Source organism: Ornithorhynchus anatinus, chromosome 20 (genome assembly GCF_004115215.2).
Source record: "Ornithorhynchus anatinus isolate Pmale09 chromosome 20, mOrnAna1.pri.v4, whole genome shotgun sequence".
Classification (NCBI taxonomy): domain Eukaryota; kingdom Metazoa; phylum Chordata; class Mammalia; order Monotremata; family Ornithorhynchidae; genus Ornithorhynchus; species Ornithorhynchus anatinus.
Window position 1 is genome coordinate 30,335,005 of NC_041747.1, and position 20,189 is coordinate 30,355,193.

The window sequence follows — 20,189 nt, forward strand, 5'->3', positions numbered from 1 at the left end:
TCCGCAGCCCTCGGGGTAGGGCCGACCGGCCCCGATGGAATGTCCGGGGTTGGGGACACTGCGCCGTCGAACCTGGTCCGAGCCCTCCCCGTTATGTCTACGGGGCTTCAGCCCCTGGCGGCCTGAGGAATTTAGTAATAATAATAATAATAATAATGTCAATATTTGTTAAGCGTTTACTATGTGTAGAGCACCGTTCTAAGCCCTGGGGTAGATATGGGGTAATCAGGTCATCCCACGTAGACTCACAGTCTTAATCCCCGTTTTACAGATGAGGTCGCTGAGGCACCGAAAAGTTGTGACTTGCCCAAAGTCACACAGCTAAGTGGCGGAGGCGGGATTAGAACCCATGACCTCTGACTCCTAAACCCGTACCCTTTCCTCGGAACACGCTGCTTCTCTATTTGGGCTACGACTCCCAGGAAGTACCGGGTCGTGTCCAAACCCCGCCCCGCAGCCTTTCTCCGGCCCCCAGAGGGAGCCCCTGGTCCTGGGGGGGATGGAGGCCGCCCCGGAGATGCTGGGGGAGCTGAGTGCGCAGGCGTCGACCGGATTCCCAGTCCCGCTCTAGGAGGCACAGAGGCAGGTAAGGGCAGGGAAGGGCTGAGGGGGGTGAGGGTGGACGGGGGGTAAGGGGATAGGGAGCTTGGCCAAAGGGTGAGGTCGTGGGGGCATGAGGGGGTGGGAGGGTCTACGTCCCTGTAGTCCTGGGACCTCAGGTACAGCCAGCTGGCCCCATGGGGAGGGGGATCCCAGGCAGGCAGGCAGAGCCGTTCTCCTCCCGCCACCTCGCCCCACCTCCCCGGGCACTGGGGAGAGTCTCAGGACTGGAGAGGGGAGAGTTAGGGATGTTGGTTGGGCCGTGACGGATCGACGGAGAGACAAGAGTCAGGGATGAAGAGGGGAAAGTAGTCAGGGGTGTTGGCCGGTCCATCCCTAACCGAGAAGTTGAGGGTCCAGGAGGACAACCAGCTCGTGGGTCCTTCCAGTCAATCAATAAACAGTGTCTATTGAGTACTTACTCTGTATTGAGCACTATACTAAGTGCTTGGAAGGATACAATAGAGTTGGTACATATATACTTCAAGAATTGTACATTGGGTTGGGAGAGAGACACTAAAATGTAGATAGAGAAAAGCAATAGAGTATGAAAACATGTACATAAATGCAGAATGAGGGAAGGGGGGTGTAAGTTCCGCGACAGGTGATGCGGAAGTGGCAGTTGGGGAGACGAGAGATCAATCTCTCTGGAGGAGATGGGGTTTCCATAACGCCTCGAAGATGGGGAGAGAAGTCTGCCAGACGTGAAGGAAGAGGGAGTTCCGAGCGGAAGGGGGTCGTAAGCAAGAAGTGCCGCTGGTGGACAGGCAGCGGGGATGATCCGGAAGGCAGAGGCAGGGGGATGGTGGAGGAGACCTCGCAAGCCCTTCCGGCGTGGGGAGCCGGTGATTCTGGGTCGGGAAAGGGCAGAGAAGGAGGCCGAAGGTTAGGACGGATGGCGGATTTTCTGCCGATTTTCCACGGTCCCCTGAGCGGGCGCCGAGAACCTCCCGTGGGGTCGTGTTTTTCCCTCTTGCTGGATAGAGGTTGAGCTGAGGGAAGACCAGCTCCCGCCCCTTTGGCGGGCAGAGACGGAACCACTGGGCTCCCTCCTCCTTGGGCGGGCCCAGGGCTGGACACAAAGGTCATTGTGGCATTGTTGGGCAGGCACTGCCCTCCCTGAGGCCCGGCGCTGGACGGTCCTCTCTGCACGATGGCCGCTGTGAAGAGCGGGTGGCTCTGGAGACGGAGTGAGTCGTGTGTGCCCGAGGGCTTTGCTGGTACCTGTGGGTGCGCCGGTGCCCGTGTCTCTATGTGTGTGTGTGTGTGTGTGTGTGTGTGTGTGTGTGTGTACACACATGTGGATGTCCGTGTGGCTGTGTCCTGGCAGGGGCTCCGGGGAATCTGACAGTGAGGTAGAGGCTGACACTGGTTGCCATAGATTCTGGGGGTTGAGAACCCCCAAATCGTCCCCTGGGAGGACCCTCTGCAAGTGCATCCTCCCACCCGGCGGGGCTCTGCCATCATTTCTCTAGGATCAACCCTTGCTGCCCCCCAGGAGATGTGGTGGGGCCGCCTTAGCGCCGTTTCCTCCGGCGACTAGGACTGCTCGGGGCCTGGGTCAGCGGCCCGGGTCACATCCATCCCCCCAGAAAAAAAGAGAAGCTTGGGCTTGGGCAGAGAGGGGAAGGGGTTGATCGTCTGGCTGTAACCCGATGGAACATTGACTGCCCTCGGGAGATGGGCATCGTGATACTGGGGGAAGGAGGTAGCAGGAAGGAGAGGGGCAGGGGTGAGAACACAACTTCCCGTTGTTTGGCAGGGGAAACAGAGGCACAGAAAGGTCCGGGGCAGACCGTAGGCATCACAGCGCTTCAAGTGGTGCGGGGGGAGGGTTGGGAATCACCGGTATGCACCTTGGAGCAGCTCAGGGGACCAGGCTGAAACTGTTCCGCCATCTCCCCGACCTGGTCACCCCCCGTGTGTGTGGATAACCGAGAGTTGCCGAAGAGGCCATATTTTGGGTATGGCAGAGCAGAACACTCCCCAAGCCGGCCTGGTCGACCCTTGCCCCCTTGCTGGGCAGGAAGGGTGGGGCCCCCCCCAGGCCTCCCCATCGGACTGGGAATCCTGCGGAGGAGAGTGTGGGTCTCAGCCTGGCTCCCCACCCCCTCCCCCTCTGCCCCCCGGGGCCTCAGGCTCCGTCCTTCGCCGCTGGAAGAGGAACTGGTTTGTGCTGTGGCTGGACGGGACCCTGGGCTACTCTCGGGACGAGGCTGGTCAGGACGAAGAAGGACGAGTCCTCATCCGCTTCAACTGTCGCTCTGTGAAGAGCGGCCACGAGTGCCCAGGTGACACCCCGCTCCCGCCCCGTCTCCCCACCCCAGCCCGTGAACTCCCGTGCCTGGACCCCCTTCCCTGCGGCGACCCAGATTAGATGAACCCCATTTGGCGGTGTTTCTGCATCGCTTTTAGAGGCGTAGCCACGCTCGGACCACGGGTCTCCCTGGCTAATGGGACCCTCCCTCGGTCCTTGGAGACCAAAGAGCTGAACTCGGGACTTGACGGCCGTGAACTCGGGATCCCACCCCAGATCCGGGGGCCCGAGGCTGAGGGTCGAGTCTGGGGCCGGTTGGGTTGGCGTGGGGGGGTCGGGGCGGTGCCGGTTGGCCTTTAACATGCCCGGGTGGCCCAATCCACGTCTCTGATTCCTCCCCCAAGACTTGCAGCCCCCCGAGGGGCTGAGCCGGAGCTGCCTGCTGACCGTGCACCTGAGGGTCGGCCCCCGGCTGGTCCTCTGTGCGGACAGCGAGGACGATGCTGTGTAAGTCAGTCCGGGGCTCTGGGGCGGGGGCGGGACATGAGTAGCCCCTGGCCAGCGGGGGATACCTTTCCCTCAGGGAGAGTCGGGGATGGAGAGGGAAGAGACGGGGGTGTTGGATAGTCCGTGCCGGGTCACTGGGGGAAAGGGGATTCAGGGATGTTGGATGGTCAGCGCTGGGTCACCAGGGAGAGTCAGGGAAGGAGAGACATGTTGGTTGATCTGCGATGGGTCAGTGGGAGAGAGGGGAGAGTCGGGGGTGTTGGATGGTCTGTCTCAAACCATGAAGGTGGGTATCCAGGAGGGCAGCCAGCACCAAGTTGCCCTCAGTTTTCGGGTGCCCCTGTGGGAGACAGGAGTCCTGGGCTGGGAAACCCAGGAGCGTCTCCTTGGAGATCCAGAGACGCTGGCTCAGTGGGTCCTTCTGAGGCGCAGCCACTCTGAGCTCTGCAGATGACCCCGGGGAAGGAGGGAGTGTTTACTGGGAGGCCCTGGGGTGTGGCGATGGGGGTGGGGGGTAGGGGGGGAGTTGGCCGGGGGCGGGGTACCGGGAGGCTCCAGGGAGGGGATGTTTACTGTGAGGTCCCGGGGGGGGCGGGGTCTCTGCACAACCAACTCGGCGTCTTTGTGTCCCCATGGAAATGCTAGTTTTGTGAATTTTATCCTGTGGGGGAACGGTCTGGAGAGGCTCCCTGGGCAGGTGGACAATCTGAAGAGCCCGGGCTGGGGGTGGGAGTGCTGGAGCCCAGAGGCTCGGTAAGGGTAAGGCAGGTGTGGACATTTGGGGCAGAACCTGCCCCGGCCACCGTCCCCCCGCCACCCCCCGATCTGTCCTGGGGAAGAGCAGGGGTGGACGGCGGATGAGGGGGCGGGGAGCAGAGCACGGGGGCCACGAGCCAGGCCGGGCCAGGGAACAGAGGTGGTCTTGTCCAGCGTAGGAGCTCTGACCGGCGGCCGGGCTGGGGGCCAGGACCAACCACAATGGACTCTCTGTCCTGGAAAGGCTTGCGGTCCCGGGGCTGGGCTGAACAGACTCTTTGGGCTGTCACCCACCCCTTCTCTCAACCCCTCCTCCCCTCCCCCGACCCCCGGCCCGGGCGATCACCCCCCACCCCGGCCTGGACCGGGCTGTGCGGACATCGGTTGCCGCGAAGCCCCCGGCTTCGGGGTCGGTCCGTCGGTGGTATTTATTGAGCCGAGTACGGTGAGTGATCCGTGACTGTCCTATCGCCCCACCAGACCGGGGGCTCCGTGGGGATGGGGGTGAGGGCGGGGGCCCCCGGCTCCAGCCTCTCCCCCGCGGCACCGGTGGGGAAGGTGCCGGACGCCCTCACGCAGTCGTCCGCCCACAGGGCTTGGAAGACGGCCTTGTTGGAGGCAAGCAGTTCCCTGGTGAGTCCCGGCCCCGGCCCTCCTCTGCTCTGGACCCTGGCGGCCTTGGGCGAGTGGGTCATGGGCTCCCCTTCCCTTTACTCCCACCCCCCGACCTCTCCCCCTGCCCTTCCCCTCCTCCGAGCGGTACAAAATCGGGGGAGTCAGAACACACCCTCCTCCCCCAACAGGCCACGCACAGATGGTTCCTCACCAACGGGCAAGGGGTTAGCAGAAAGTGCCGCCCCTCGCAGCTCAGGCCGGATGCTCCCCCTCCTATGCCCACGGGGGGCCACGTCCCGCCCCGCGTCATGTCTGGGCAGTCCCACACCCTCAGGTGTTAATGGCAGGCGAAGCCGTACCCCGAGAAGCTGCCTCCTGTGTCCGGTTGTCCTGGATGCCTAGGTGGTCGGGGGGGGGGGCCGGGGCCTGCCCAGCTTTGAGCTAGAGGGCATTCGGGATGGTGTGGACCCATCCCAGCACCTTCCAGCCGATCGACGGATCGATCGCTGCCCCGCGACACCCCGCAAACCCCGGGGGCCCGGAGCAGTCCGGGCCGGAGCGCCTCGGGGCCGGCCGACCCGGCTCCCGCCCTGCCCACCCACCTCCGGCTTCCCCAGAAGAGAGAGGCCGCCCGATCTCACGGGCGGGTGGGCAAGAGCCGACCTCCGGGAGCGTCCGGCCGGAGCTGGTGGTCAGCGGGGCCCGGGAAGGCCCGAGGGTAGGAGCCGGAAAGCCCGGGTGGGACCCTCACGGTCCGGCCCCCAGGGGAACCTCTCCCAGGATGTCTTGTGACTAATGAGGGAACCATTAATGGCAAACCCCTTCAGATCCCCCCACATACCCACACATACACCCCCGCATTGGTTAGTGGTACTTCACCTTGTGGAATTCTCTTTGGGCCCGGGGCCAAGTCTCTCCTTGTTGCCGTGGAAACGGGTTGGCTGCTGTTCAGTCCCTGCCCTCCGCCGGTGCAGAGACATTGAGAGCCACGTGCCGGCGGAGACGGGGGCACCCAGACGGGGGGCATCCATTGTCCAGGGCAGTTCCGGGCCTCTATTTACCCGGAGGGAAGCAGGGGTTCGGGTGTGAGTGGGGGCGGGGGGGGGGGGTTTGTGCTGAACGACTGGCGATTTGCCCACTTGTCGGGGTCCCCCTGATGCCACCCCTTGGATGGCGGGAACCCCCCCTCCCCACATCAGGATGGGGACAGCCATTTCCTGGCCTTGGCATAGAGAAGCAGTGTGGCCCGGGCTTGGGAGTCAGAGGTCATGGGTTCGAATCCCGGCTCGGCCACTTAGCTGTGTGACCGTGGGCGAGTCACTTCACTTCTCGGTGCCTCGGTTACCTCATCTGTCAAATGGGGATTAACTGTGAGCCTCACGTGGGACCACCCGATGACCCTGTATCTCCCCCAGCGCTTAGAACGGTGCCCTGCATTACCCTCGCCCCGCCGGGCCGCAGAGGGGCCTGTATCGTCCAAGGGGGGTCGGGGGAGTTGAGCCGCCCCCTCCCCCCGGGCCCTATGGGGAATGTGGGGGGGGTCCCCGGCCCAAGCCCCCCGGCTTGGACCCTGCCCCCCGCCCGCAGGTGTACAACCCCTACGATGACCGCTACCAGCCGGTGCCCCTGGACGCCCACCACGTCACCTTCGTCGGCGCCGGCCACTACGGCCCCTACGCGGGTAGGTTTCCCCCCCACCCCAGCTCCCCTGCCACCTTCCGGGGGCCCGTCACCCCTCGTCCCCCCCACCGCACCCGCGCGGGGAAACTGAGGCAGGCTTGGCCCTCCCCGCCCGTGGCCGGGCAGGCGGCGCTCCCTGATGGCGGCGCGTGGACCTCGCGGCCCGGAGCGGGCAAGGACCGGTCGTGTCCCTTGACCCCTGACCTCCGTGCCCTCTTGCCCCCGTGGCTGACGGGCGGCCCTCGCTGTGTCCCCTTCCCTCCTTCCTTCTTTCCTTGTGTCCCGCACAGGGTCGGGCGCCCCGGTGGTGGTGCTGCGGGATAGTGACCCCTACGGCGACGGGGCCGCCGCCCAGATGGCCCTGGGGATGCTGGCGGGCGCGGCCACGGGCGCGGCGCTCGGCTCCTTCCTCTGGATGCCCCTCTGGTTCTAGGCGGACACCCCCACCGCCCCCCACCGAACCCCTCCCCGCCTTCCCCCCTCCGAGCTCTCGGCAGGGGTCAGCCACCCCGCCCCCCGAAAGCGCAGGTCCGGCCGGTAAGCGGCCCCTCCGGTCGCAAGGCCGCGTCCGTTTCGGCCTCGCACCCGGGACGCGTCCCCCGTCTCCCCGCGACCCCCTCCGCAAGAAGGCAAGGTTTCCTTTGGGTTTCCTTGGTGACTTTATTGGTGGCAGAAATAGTGTTAACATAGATGTGGAACAAGAACAGCCCGCACCGCCCGCTCTGGGAAGCCCCCCGCTCCGCCGGAGAGCTTTAGACCGACGCCGAAAACGGAAACGGGCCGGACGGAACCGCGGGCCGCGAGAAGGGACCACCCTCTCCTTCCTCGGCCCGTCGGGGATCCCGGTTCCTCTGAAATGAAGGACGGGACCCTTCGGTCGTATTTGACTGATATTTATTTCCGGACATGCCATGTCAAAAAAACTTGCCTTTAACAACGATATCGCATTATAAAAGCACTTCGCATCCCAGTCGGCTCTTAACGGAAGTTACCGGTGTCGGGGAATCGCCGGGCCCGAAACCGACCTCCAAGCGGGGCCGGATCCAAGCCTCTTCGTATTTCCAGGGGACGGCGGGGGAGGGGGAGGGGGGGGACGGGCCGGGTCCCTCTCTGGAGGCGGGCCCCGCGACGGAGGCCGCTCCGCGTTCCCTGATGCCGCGGAGAGCGCGGTGACGCTCGCGACCGCGATACGGGAAGAGATCTTCCCGCGCTGTCACTCGGCAGTTCTCCTCCTGCAGACCGTGAACGGACGCTGCGATTAACCCACACGGCAAAACCCTTCACGACGACCTGGCCGGGGCAGGTGGCCCTCGCGTGTTGGTCCGGGCCCTCGTTGGCTTGCGACGCGGGCCGGGCTCCACCCAGATTCCTCAGAAGACGATAAAAAACCCGAATGAAGTAAAAAGTGTAAAAGGCACAGAAATAAATACCAAAGGAAACTGGTGAGTCCGCAGCTTAGTTAAATTAGAAAACTAACAGAGTTACCGGTTATCTCATCCAACTCTACACATCTAGTGGGGACAGAATAGACCGGGAAGACAGAACGTAGGAAAGGGTGGAAAAAAAAGGCGAGAAGTCTGCATCGCCTTTCTCTCCCGTTCGAAGCTAGGCTGTCCCGGGTGGGGGTGGGATCCGCGGTCGCCACGGACGGACGGTCCGTCTCCGTCCGCGGTGACGCGCGTTGCCGGATCACCCCGGGGGAGTTCCGCTGTCACCTCACCTCGCCTACGTGCCACCGCAAAGCCTCTTGCTAAGATTATTTCCCAGGAGCGGGTGTGTTTCAATGTTAAAATCTCAACGGGGATCATCCTCCTCTCGTGACTTTTCAACCCCACCTCAGGGACGTTCTTTAAAAGGAAAAAAAAAAATCACCTGGTGGCTACCGAAAACACCAGTTAGCGTTCTGCCATGGGCTCGTCAGCACTGAACGCAGCCACCTTCCTGGGGCAGAAATCCACCGGGGCATCTCTCGAGTCGCTTTGGTTCACTTGTTCAAGTCACTGCTCGGAGAGCTGCGAGTGGAACTTTCCCGCAAATAAATCCGCCCTGCTCCCCCAGGGGTCTTGGTGGCGAACCTCCTGTTTCAGCTGGGGAAAGCTCGGGGACGGGGTCTCGCCCCACAGAGGCCTGCGCTTTCCCGAGCTGGAGGGTGCTCGAGGCTCCGGTTTTGCCTGACGATTAACCATTAGCCATTTCCAGTTTGTTGGGGAGGGTGGGAGAGAAAGAGAGAGAAAAGATAGAAAGGGACGGGGGCGAGGGGGAAGGCCCACCTCACCTCCCGCCCACCGGGAAGTGTTTCTTGGGGGCCGCTGCTCCCCGCCCAAGCCGAACTTCGATCTACTCCGATTCCATCGTTTCAAAGTGCACCATCATAACAGATTAAAAAAAGGAACAGACGTTCAGAAAACGAACCTATTTTTAAAAGTTATCACTGGAATATGCTGGAATATTTTGGCTTTTGTTTTTTCTTATAAATAATGAAGACACAGACACTTTTTTTTTTTTTTGTGCTTGTGAAGCAAACAGATCATCTCCATGAGACAGCCAGCAATGATGAATGGCGACACGTTATTACTGGGAGGGAGGGAGGGTCAAGCCGATATTCACACTGCAGTCAATGAAGAGTAGGGGGCAGAAGCGGTGACGTCCTGGACAGAGGAGCTGCACAGGAGACTAAGATTAGCAGGAACAGCCTCCTTCGCTGACCGGCTGCTCTTGGGGCTTTTCCAGCTTGATGTCGATCACTGGAGGGGGAGGAGAGTTAAGGAACCCCGGGGGGGGGGCGGTCGGGGGGCACACCCGAGACCCTTCTGCTGGCGGCTCCCAGTGGGATCGGGGGCCCGGGACCTCCCACGCCCTGCGAATCTCTTCGGAGGGCCGACGAGGCTCCGGGAAAATGAGGGCGAGCGCTCGGGGCCCGTGGCGGTCGGGAGGGTCGCGTCTGAGCGATCGGCCGTCCCCGTCTAAAGCGCCCGGCTTTACTCCGGCTCGTTTTAGGAGGCGAGGTTGCAGGTGGTCCCGACCCTGCCAGTTCTCCAAAGACACTGGCGGGGAACACCGTGCGGTGACGCCCTAAAGCCAATCTACCTTCCCTCGGTGAGAGCTGTGCGACGCTAAAACATCCGATCAGATTCCCCGCTGGAGATGGGCAAGGCAATTGCGGAGAAAAAGAAATGGGAAACGACATCTCCCAATAGGTAGAGGGGCCCGATTTCCTCACGTTTCCCGGCAGCGGGTCCGGGCTGTGGCAGGTTCCCAGAATCCTCTCAGAGAGGATCACGCCGAGCTTCAAACTCTTTCCTAGGAATCCTGCCGGGAGCAACTGGACCCGTGTTTTCCAAGCCTGGGCCTGAGGACAAGCGTATAAAGAAGCAGCGTGGCTCAGGGGAAAGAGCCCGGGCTTTGGAGTCAGAGGTCGTGGGTTCTAATCCCGGCTCCGCCGCTTGCCATCTCTGTGACTCCGGGCAAGTCACTTCACTTCTCTGTGCCTCAGTTACCTCATCTGGAAAATGGGGATGAAGACGGTGAGCCCTACGTGGGACAACCTGATCACCCTGTATCCCCCAGCGCTTAGAACAGTGCTTTGCACATAGTAAGCGCTTAACAAATACCACCATTTATTGCGAGTCCCCCCTCAACACCGCCGTCAGTCTGAGGTAAGAGTTAGGACAGCGGAAAGGGGTCTGATTTTCTAGTATAAATCTTAGCCTTGCATTCTCTCTTCAGTGAGATCTGCCTAAAATATGCTTTGCCTGTAATTACCGTGTCTAAATTATCTCAGACATGCTTATGGAAGGCTTCGCAGGTCTTCCAAAAACTGATGCGGAGCTTGCGGTTTTCTCCCGAGTCCCTGCCGGCCTCCTTTAACTCCTTTACCCCTTCAGGATGCCCTGGGCCTGGTGGGGATTTTTAACCCCGTTGAGAAAATACCACGAGACCTCCCGGCATTCCTGATGCAGGCACGCATCAGAACCCCAGTCCCCTGCACCGACACGACTGACTTCACTTCTGCGGGCCTGTGAGAGCGCAAGACGACCCAGAACTCGGTGAGTCTGGCGTCGGGGACCGGCACGAGGGAGGAGCCACTTCCGCTCTGAATGAACGGCTGCCCAATAGACGTGGGCAGCGCCTGGGGCCGTAGCAGGCACGGGCAAGAAACCAGGGGTGCCTCTCGGCCCGCTGCTTTTTAAAAGAGGCTCCTCACCGCCCCCCCCCCCCCCGCCCCCCGGGCAATTTAACCGGTGGGTTGCCGCCCGGGAGCTTGCGTCGACCCCGGCCCGTTTCCCCCCTACAGCCTCGTTCCGGGCGCCGGCTTCACCCCGCCCTGCCCGCGACGCTGCCGTCTGAAAACCCTCCGGGTCCCAGCAGGGCCGGGGGAAAGGATACTGTCTTCCCGGCTCTTGTCCTGAGAGCTTTCCATCCCGGGCAAGGCCGCGGCCACACGTCGGAAGAGCTGCGGGGAGGGAACGGTCAGAAGAAAGGAATCAGCTGATCGACGGAGTGTGTCGGAGTACCCCGACGTCAGATCGGAAGCCAGAAAACCCGGTTTTTGTGTCGGCTCCTCCACTGGCTCTGGAGCGGCCTCTAGGTGTGCACGGGACACCGTCCGAAGCGCTTGGGGCCCAACAAAATGAAGACAAGCAGCACAGCCTACTGGAGAGGGTCCGGGACGGGGAGTCAGTCCACCCGGATTCACAGTCTAAGCAAGAGGGCAAACAGGTACCGTATCCACTCCGGCACTTAATCCAGTGCTGGGCACATAAGCAGCGCTTAACTACCATAATATTCTCCTTCTTCTTCTTCTTCTTATTTCTTCTACTACCCCAGGCCTTCAAGCTCATCCGAAAGAGCCCAGGTAACAAATCTACCTCCGCAGCGGCCGCGACCAGAGCCACCGACCAGCTCTTTTAACCTGGGGTCCTGACGCCTTCCGCTGCCGAGGGCGCTCCGGACCAGGCGGGGACCTCTGCCTCCAGAGAGACAACTGGGACAAAAGTGGGTCCTTCATTGGCCCAAACTCTCCTTACCTCAAGACGGGGAAGACCCGGACCCTCGGTAACTATTCTCCTGTAGGGATGGGCCCCCGCAGCTTCACAGCACTCGCTGAGGATGCGTATTTGGCAGCAGCCCTGGATGCCGCTGGCCAACCTCTCTCCCGCATGCACCCTGATTTCCTCTTTCTTCCTTTCTCCCTGCCAAGGCTGGCCGTGTGCAGGGGCCTGGAGCCATTCAAGCTGGCCTGGAAGCTTCCAGCAGAGGCCCCTGCAGTTCTCTGAGAGATGCTCGTCTTGTGGGCGGCAGCTGCTGTGACGTCTCTGCCCCCTCCTCTCCTCTCCTTTCTCTTCACCTCGCCCCGGCCCCTTCCCCTCTCCTCTTTCCGGATTGGGCATCTGCTCTCCTGCTGTGACTACCGGTGTTGGCCGAGCAGCTCCCTGGCAGTTTCCCCCTTCCCAGGGACAAAGGGGCGGGCGCCGGGCCCGCCCCTGAAGAAAGGCTGTGGCGGCCGGCAGGCACCCCACGGGAGGGCCGGTGAGAGCCCCGCAAGCCACAGCCCCCGAGTTACAGTCTGAAAGAAAACCTCGGTCTTTTCGAGGGCAGCGCGGCAGCTTGAGCAAGAAGCGGCTAACGGAAGACCTTCCTTCCAGCTCAACACTCCAGACGACTTCCTATCAATCGGTCCTATCGAGTGCCGCCACTCTGTGCGAAGCATCGTACCGAGCGCTTGGGAGAGCACAACGGAGATTATAGTAGACGCTCTCCCCACCCTCCGGAGGATTCAGTGGGGGAGACGCGTGGTAAGTGGCTAACGGAAGACCTCCCTTCCAGCTCTACAGTCCAAATGACTTCCAATCGATCATTTCTACTAAGTGCCTACTCTGTGTGAGGCACCGTACCGAGCCCTTGGGAGGGCAAAACAGCGATCGTAGTAGACGGGCTCCCCGCCCTCCAGATGATTTAGCGGGGGAGACAGACCTTAAGAAACATTACAGGGAGGGGAGGTAACCCCACAGAAAGATATTTACATCACTGCCATCTTCTCAACCCTTTCAATTTACACAGATTCACGCGCTCCTCCCCATTTTTTCTCTAAAGGGGATATTTATATGGCTTAACAGAGCTATTTTCTCAGGATATACTGTCATTATACTCTCAATGATACTGAAACATCTCCTTATCCAATGTCCAGTGACTATAAATCATGAAGAGGCACAGATTATGCTCATCTGAATTCTACTCTGAACCTTCGAGAGTTAAAGGAAATTGTGGCCAGAATTCCTCCGTCTAGAACCAAGGAAACTGGAGGCTAATGGCAGAGGTATGGTTCGAGGCCTTAAACCGGGCCAGGGAGTACAAAAGGGGGAGGGTGTTGACAGAAGAAGAGTGGCGGGAGAAGCAGCAAGGCCCAGGGGAAAGAGCCTGGACTTGGGAGTCAGAGAACCTGAGAACTGATATCCGCTTAGCCACTTGTCTGCTGTGTGATGTTGGGCAAGTCACTTAGCGTCTCCGGGCCTCGGGTACCTCATCTGTACAATGGGGATCAAAACCGTGAGCCCCAGGTGGGACGTGGGCTTCGTCCAATCTGATTAGCTTGTATGATGATCGTGATATCTGCTACGTGCTTCCTCTGTGTCAGGCACTGGACTGAGCGCTTGGCTAGATACAAGGTTTTTAAGTTGGACGCCTTCCCTGTTCCACATGGGGCTCCCAGTCTTAGTAGTCATTTTACGGATAGTAATAATAATAATGTTGGTATTTGTTAAGTGCTTACTATGTGCAGAGCACTGTTCTAAGCGCTGGGGTAGATATAGGGTAATCATGTTGTCCCATGTAAGGCTCACAATCTTAATCCCCATTTTCCAGATGAGGTATTTGAGGGACAGATAAGTGAAGTGACTCGCCCACAGTCACACAGCTGACCAGTGGCAGAGAAGGGATTCGAACCCATGACCGCTGACTCCCAAGCCTGTGATCTTTCCACTGAGTCATGCTGCTTCTCAACCATAAGGGATAAAATAAGCTGGGATAAGATAAGGGAACTGAGGTGCAGAGAAGTGAAGTGTCTTGCCCAAGGTCACGCAGCAGACCTGTCGCAGAGCTGGGATCGGAACCCATGATCTGACTCCCCGGCTTGTGCTCTATCCACTAGGCCACGCTGCTTGCATCTACCCCAGTGCTTAGTACAGTGCCTCTGACGCCCAGTAAGCCCTCAACGAATACCATAGAAGGAGGTGGAGTGCTACTGCATGCGAATCGATTAAGTTACCTTCGTTCTGAGCCCAGCTCTTGGTAGTCAAGGCGAGCCTTTAAGTTACGACTGGCTACTAAACGATTCATTCAGTCATTCAATCGTAGTTATCGAGCGCTTACTGTATGCAGAGCGTTATGATGTATCGGCTAAACCCCTGTGACCTGAATGATGTGCCTAACTAGGAAACTGGGCAATGCAGAAAGCCTATTTGTTATTTTTTCCTGGTTGGAATCCTTTATTATTCATTTTGGGTGCCGCTTAAAAAAAAAAAAAATAATCCAATTAGGCGGACTTTGATTCTGACTGCTAGGTGACAGGAACGGTCTAGCTGACGGGGGGAGCTTTTGGGGCCCAGAGAGCAGACTATTCTCTCCGAAAAATAGAAGGATCTCAAAACCGGCACCGCACAGCTCTCAGGGGAAGAGGGCAAAATACAAGAACACAGAGAGCATCCAAGCATTTCACATTTACATGGTGAACACGTGCCGGGGCTGCTGCTGTCAGGGAATCAAGTGCATTAAAACAGCTCAAGTGGCAAGAGACTGGCTGACGAGAAGCCCTGGTTTAACCGGTCCTCAGGAGGGTCCCCGCGTAGATGCTGAACCCCTACCGGTAGCCGCGTGGTAGCCCAAATGTCTGGCTGAGAGGCTCTTCTCTAGGAATCGAAGATGCTGCCGCTAATATGCCCGAGCAGCCCCTGCCCCCGTCAGCTCCCCGTTTTTGGTTAAGTTGCTTCTTTCTCCAGTGAAAGACAGTTGTCGTCTTGACTCGAGTTCCAACGAGAACCCCCGGGGTCTGCCCTGCTGACCCGGTCCCAATCGCCTGTGGGGAGCTCGGCCTCGTTCCCGTGAAAATAAAGCAAGGGTGTCTGAAACGAGCGAACGGATCCCAGGGGAGGGCCCAGCCTGGGCCAGATGCAAACCGGGTGAAACGTTTACCTTTGGCAAAGACACCGCCAACACACCTGGAAGATGATAATAAGTATCTTGCCCCAGGAGGCTTGGAATCGCTGGAATCTGGTCTTGGTTTGCCACGTCTGAATCCCTAGCCCAGAAAACCAATTCCCCAGGACTTACCTGCTTTACATTGTATCCTGCTTTTGCGCTAGTCTCAATAAACATAACGTTCAGCTCTTTGGCTTTCCTCTCTCCCTCTTCAATAGACACTTGCCTGTGGAATGTCCGGAAGAAGAGAGACCGGTGAGTTTTTCTGGGGTGGAACACCGTAGAATTTTCATTCCGGGTGCCGAACGTGATCGATAAATATCAAGCTACCCTTCCATCTCCGGAAGTAAAGAATGAGGCCCTCGATGTCGTCACCATCCCCCCGGAGGTCGGGGAGGCTGGGTGATGGAAGGTGACATCTTAGCGAGGGAGGCCTCGCCTGCCCAACCTTGAAGAGCAGAGGTCAACCAGCCGGGATCCCAGAAATCACGACAGCGGAAATCAGTTTATGAAGAACGACGTCCACGGCCGTGGCCATCAGAGCCTTTTCGGTTCCCCGCTCGATTTGAGTGACGGGAGACCCCCTCCTCACTCAGAGACCTCCTGGAGGGTCGGCCAAAGAGCCACGGGCTGCCCGAAGCCTTGGGCAGCTCCTCGAGGTCAATCCCTGAAGGCCGGCTCTGCACAGCAACACAGCACGGGAAATGGTTCTTACGCCAGAGGCGGGGCCTGAACCCGTTTCCAGATTTGGGAGCGGAAGCTATCCCCGTAGGCCTCTCGACTGTCGACCCTGGGTGCTCAGTCCAGTCAGGAGCCCTAGAGGGGTGAGCCCGGCTTTTTCTTGCCCGTCTTTATAAGGACTCTCAGTTCAATCAAGCACCCTGCCCATTTGTAAAGAGACCTCGCATTGTGCTAAACAAGGAGCCCTGGCTGATCTGGACAGAGAACTTGCAGTGTGCTAAGGAAGGAGAAAGAGACACACAGGGAGACGGAGCGGGACCGTCCATCTCACTGAATGACCCGGTTGTTAATCGATCCTGGACAACAAGGATTACTTACAGACTCCTGCCTTAGGAAGGTTGGAGCCCTTAAAGACAAATCATTCTCCAAAATCCAATCCTCTTTTCCAAGCATTTTTCCAGTAGCCTTCTAAGCCACATCAAGGGAAAGGAATTATCCTGATCAGTTCCCGGGCGGTCCCCGGAACCAGTACGAATATTCCTCGAGTTGAGCAGGCTTCGGGACTCGTGTTGGGCACCATTCTCTCCTTTGAAAACCATTCCTACTCTGGGGCCTCAACCTTCCGATTCCACTTCCACGAGAAACCTCCCCCAGTAAAGGGAATGGAAGATCGCGCGAGGGAAACGCGGGAAGTTCCTCCGTACCTCTTATCGGCAAGATCTGTTTTATTTCCCACTAGCATAATGATAACGTCACTTCCCCGTTCCGTCCTGACGTCATCGATCCACTTTGTGGTCTGCTGGAATGAGTTGACGTCTAGGGTGGAGGGACAGAAGAGATGTGCATTACCACACCCCCCGGTATTGCCGCCCTCTTCTGTTTCCCCTCCCCGGTCCCAGCCCTCCCCGCTGGGGTCGGGCACATCAGGAACCAGACTAATGTGCCAGCAATACACAGCTCCACTGTATCTGCACACGGCCCCTGGGGGTCCGGACCCGCCGAAAAGAGGAAAGCTGAAAGATGCCGGGCGACCTGAAGCCCCCCGCGCCTGCCCTCGGGCAGAGGAACAGTGGCGGGGGGGGGAGGGCAGGGGCGACGCTGCCGGTGGGCTGACACGGTAGCAGCACCCGGGCGGGGAACGGCGGGTGCAGCAGATAGCGTGGGCTCGCATTGCCCCTGGCCCCCTTCCCGGTCCCGAAAAGCACAGAGAAAAGCAGGTCAAAAGGGATGTGAGCGTGCCCAGCGAGCCCAGAGAACGCGGGGTGCGTTCCAGCGGCTTCGAACCCCGCTCCGTTGGCCTCGCTTAAGCCAATTGTGGTCCCTTCGGCTTGAGGTGAGCGGGCTTGGGGCCTCGTCTGACGGCGAAGCCCAAGTCTCTCGTGAACACAAACGTTCCAGAGGACCAGGTTCCAAAGAGGAGAGTCGCTCGCAAAAGGTATTTCGTGCGCTCGCTTCTTTTAGCGTCGAGGGAAACACAAAGAGTTTAAGCTGCCAAATGAGCTCTGGTGACCGAACGTTACAATGATGAAGGTGGGATATCCTGGAGGAAAAGTTGCAACGGAGACAGTAGCACAGGACACGAAGGAGAAAATACTCTGGCACACGTCCTCACTGGCCTTCATTTTGCTGCTAAGGATCTCGCTACAGGACTTAGAAATCTCCAATTTTGGGGGTCCCGAGGCTCGGGACTACATTCAAATCAAATCCGACCACAAAAATCCCATCCAGGAAACCGGGAAGGGATCTGCACGGCGAACCCGCTGGCTTAGCGTGCTCTCCTGCGAGTCACGTGAGCGGAGCGGGTTTTGCCCTCTTCCCGTTTTTCAGAAAGCCTACTTGGAAATAAATGCCCAATCCCCCTCACGTGTTCATTTCCCTCGGGCTCTCCTGGCCCGGCCTGATCCTCCTACACCTGCGGGGCCCGAGGCCCTGCCATTCACTCGATTTGGGTCCCCAAGGGGGTGGGGGGAGAGCAGGGAGGCTTTAGCTTCCAGACTTCACATTTTCTTAGTAAGAGATGGAAAAGCAATTTGTTAGCAGAACTACATGTTTTAGTCACGGAGCCAAAGTACCCTCTGATGGATACCAGCGACAAAGAAAAAAGCGTGTTGGGGTGCTTTCTCTAGTCCGGGAGGCTGAAGTGGAGTGAGACCGGGGGGACGGCAGTTCTCAAAGGGACTCGGCAAAACCTTGCGAGGGAGAGGGGCTGGAGAACGTAGCAAGGACAGTGTCCAGTCCGGCGACCCCGCGAGATCTGCCTCGCGGTCCGGTCCCGGTTAATGGTGACCGTGTGGGGCGGCTGGTCCCGGGACAGAACCTCGTCTCCAGGTAGTGGTGACCGGGAGGGGCTGACGGTCTCGTTAATAGCAACCTGGAGAGTGGAGTAGCAATAGTATTTACTGAGCGCTTCCGTGGGGCGGTGCATTCTCCCAGGCGCTTGGGAAATACAGAACAGAGAAGTGACTCATTCTCTACCCACAAGGGGCGTGCGCGGGGAGGCCCCTGCTCTCCAGTTCCAATCCCGTTAATCTCAGCCCCGGAATTCAAAATGGGGTCGGGAGCGTACAAAAAGTGCTACGGATTGTCCGGGCGGCCATCCCCAGCCACGGTCTGTGGCTTCAGCTTGGCCGTCGAGGAACTCTGGACTGCAGTTCGCAAGCACCCGATCCCACGGACCACTTCTGAGGACGGAGGGAGGTGGGGAAAGGAGACAGATACTTCTTGCCGAGAGCTGAGACCCCAGGTAAGGGAAGCGAGGCCGGCCGGAGGCCCGGGAGGCCAGACTGTCTGCATTATCCACATGCAGGGGGCACCAGGTCCTCCCACGGGGTCTGGACAGTAAGAGAGGTGACTGCTGTCTGCTCTGGGGAAACCTGGGATCAGGTTCAAGGGGAGGGAGGCAGGAGGATCGGCATGAAAGTTAAAGTGTCACTGTTAGGAATGAGACTCGAGGTGTGGAGGACCCAGTCAGGGAGGGGTGGAGGGGCAGGGGAGGCAGGAGGGCGGGGGGGCAGGGAGGAAAGGGGTGGTGGTCAGAAGGATCCAGTGCAGAACGGTGCAGCGGATCGGACCCGGCTCGCCCTCGTCGAGCCTTGCTCTAGCGCAGAAAAATGCACCGCACATGCCAGAATGAAAAACAGCGCCCGACAGACAAGAGCATGCAGCTAAGCTACAGGATGGAAAGTATTAGAAATGCAGGATTCCCCCCACTCACTTGTGATATCATAAACAACAACGGCAACAGTGGAGTCACGAATGTAGCTAGGGATCAAGCTCCTGAACCGCTCTTGACCTGCTGTGTCCCACAATTGCAACCGAACCTGACGACAAAACCAGTCAGACAAGCAAGAAAAACAAGAAAGGTCAACCCGGTGCAAAATACCTACTTGTGATATCGTAAACTACTACTGCTGCAGCGGAATCACGGATGTAACTGGGAATGAGGCTACGGAAACGTTCCTGACCCGCAGTATCCCACAGCTGCAGCCTGATCTGTGGGATGGGAGAAAATAAATACCAAAAAAAAAAAAAAGCCAAACTAAAACTAAAATGAAAGAGAGGCGATGCCTGAGAGGAAAAGGAACACGTGCACGATGGCTGGGAGCAGTAGCCAGCTGCCCCTACAGCACTGAGACTAACCTCTTCTTCCTCGCGTGGCCGCCACCGGGAGATGGAAGGGAAGGGGGAGAGGGGCCCACGGCAGATCCCCGAGCTCCCCCGGGACCGCTTTCTCCTTCTCCTGCCAGGCCTGTCCGGGGAATTAAGGGGAAACCCCCGGACTCCGCCAGAGCGGGGGAATCGAGCACAAGAGCGGCAGACGGCAGTCGGCAGGGGACTCGGCTGGCGGGAGGAGCGGCCCGGATCTCCCGGGGTCACTTCTGCATCCTTTCCGCTCAGGCTCGAGGAGGCCCGGACCCCAGCGACGGACACAGAAGACCCTCTGGGACAGCGCCGCCCAGACACCTACCCTACCCGCGCTGGCCTCCCTCCGTTAAAGAGGTAAACGAGCCGTGCGGCCATTTTCCGACCCTCGGGCTAAAGAAAACAGATCGAACCAAAAATAACTGCCGGTGTCAAGTCAAAAGCTCTCTTTTCTACTCAAGTCAGTCTCCAAGCTAAAAAAAAAATTCAAGACTCTTCCGGGTAGACACCCTAAACAAAATTAAACCCCCAAACCTTCAGAGCTTCGGATCCAGCCGATGACCCACAAACATGAGAGGAAGTGCTCGATGTGAGTCGGGTTTCCCCGGCGAGGGTGAGCTACCACGGGAGCCTGAAATTACGGCCATCAATGAGGTTTCTGTCGCCGCTGGTCTTCCAGACCAGGGGCTGGCCGCAGTTGTCTTCTATCTCCGAGGGGCCGAGAATTCGTGCCGGGCTCACGGGGCCGGGCCCCCCGGACGAAGAGGACTCATCAACAGGATTGGACCTGGGAGTCCCAACTTTGGGAGCGGGGGAGTGAAAAGGGGGCAGGAATTTGAGAGGGGCTGGGAAGGGCTTGAAAGTCACCCTCTGGGGCCTCCTGAGCCCTGCCCGGAAACTCTCAGGTCTGTGGGGTCCCTGCGATAAGCCAGCCTGGGAATCTAGCTCCCAGAGCCGCTGGGGCCATCGCACCCCCAACCCCCACGGACGGCTGGACACCTGGAGACGGGGCACGGTGTTCTGTGGGTTGGCGGGACTCGTGCCACCAGGCCCGGTGGGGAAGAGGGGCCTTTGCGTCCCCTTCTAAGCTCCCTCTCCGTGGGCAACTCTCCGTCCTCCGCCAGCTCACGCTGGCGCCCCTTCGGTCCCGAGGGGCGAGGGTGCCGCCGGCCGGCCCCTCACGGGGGTCGTTAGCCAGGCCGCACACGCCCTTCCCTCCTCTCCCCACCGGGTCCCACATCCCGAACCCCACAGGGCA

The 20,189-nt window shown here is 59.4% G+C and overlaps 2 protein-coding genes and 1 long non-coding RNA gene across 4 annotated transcripts in view; 2 read left to right on the forward strand and 1 right to left on the reverse strand.

Annotated features, from left to right (window-relative positions):
• The first annotated feature begins 497 nt into the window (after positions 1 to 497).
• On the forward strand, positions 498 to 7,385 carry PLEKHB1 (pleckstrin homology domain containing B1). The gene is made up of 7 exons (XM_029048419.2): positions 498 to 586; positions 1,708 to 1,790; positions 2,739 to 2,891; positions 3,262 to 3,364; positions 4,714 to 4,753; positions 6,323 to 6,416; positions 6,706 to 7,385. The coding sequence occupies exons 2-7, from the start codon at positions 1,754 to 1,756 to the stop codon at positions 6,846 to 6,848; spliced, it is 570 nt and encodes a 189-aa protein (XP_028904252.1). The 5' UTR covers positions 498 to 586; positions 1,708 to 1,753; the 3' UTR covers positions 6,849 to 7,385.
• Positions 7,293 to 20,189, reverse strand: part of RAB6A (RAB6A, member RAS oncogene family) — a 42,202-nt gene continuing 29,305 nt past the window's right edge. The window contains exons 4-8 of one of the 2 annotated variants that reach the window (XM_029048421.2): positions 18,504 to 18,609; positions 15,994 to 16,105; positions 14,741 to 14,834; positions 10,802 to 10,868; positions 7,293 to 9,159 (exon numbers count right to left, since the gene is read on the reverse strand). In XM_029048421.2, the coding sequence (XP_028904254.1) occupies positions 9,095 to 9,159; positions 10,802 to 10,868; positions 14,741 to 14,834; positions 15,994 to 16,105; positions 18,504 to 18,609 (444 nt within the window). In that variant the 3' untranslated portion in view covers positions 7,293 to 9,094. Of the gene's footprint in view, positions 9,160 to 10,801; positions 10,869 to 14,740; positions 14,835 to 15,993; positions 16,106 to 18,503; positions 18,610 to 18,675; positions 18,782 to 20,189 lie in introns of both variants that reach the window. The other variant, XM_029048420.2, reaches the window with a different exon arrangement.
• On the forward strand, positions 10,886 to 12,779 carry LOC114805902. The gene is made up of 4 exons (XR_003754006.1): positions 10,886 to 11,134; positions 11,243 to 11,470; positions 12,061 to 12,210; positions 12,603 to 12,779. It is a non-coding gene; the product is annotated as an uncharacterized LOC114805902 (long non-coding RNA).

Coding starts and splice junctions, on each gene's coding strand:
- PLEKHB1 (XM_029048419.2), top strand. CDS start 1,754: ATGGCCGCTGTGAAGAGCGGGTGGCTCTGGAGACGGA. Junction 2,892..3,261: donor GAGCGGCCACGAGTGCCCAG/GTGACACCCCGC, acceptor TCCTCCCCCAAG/ACTTGCAGCCCCCCGAGGGG. Junction 3,365..4,713: donor GACAGCGAGGACGATGCTGT/GTAAGTCAGTCC, acceptor GTCCGCCCACAG/GGCTTGGAAGACGGCCTTGT.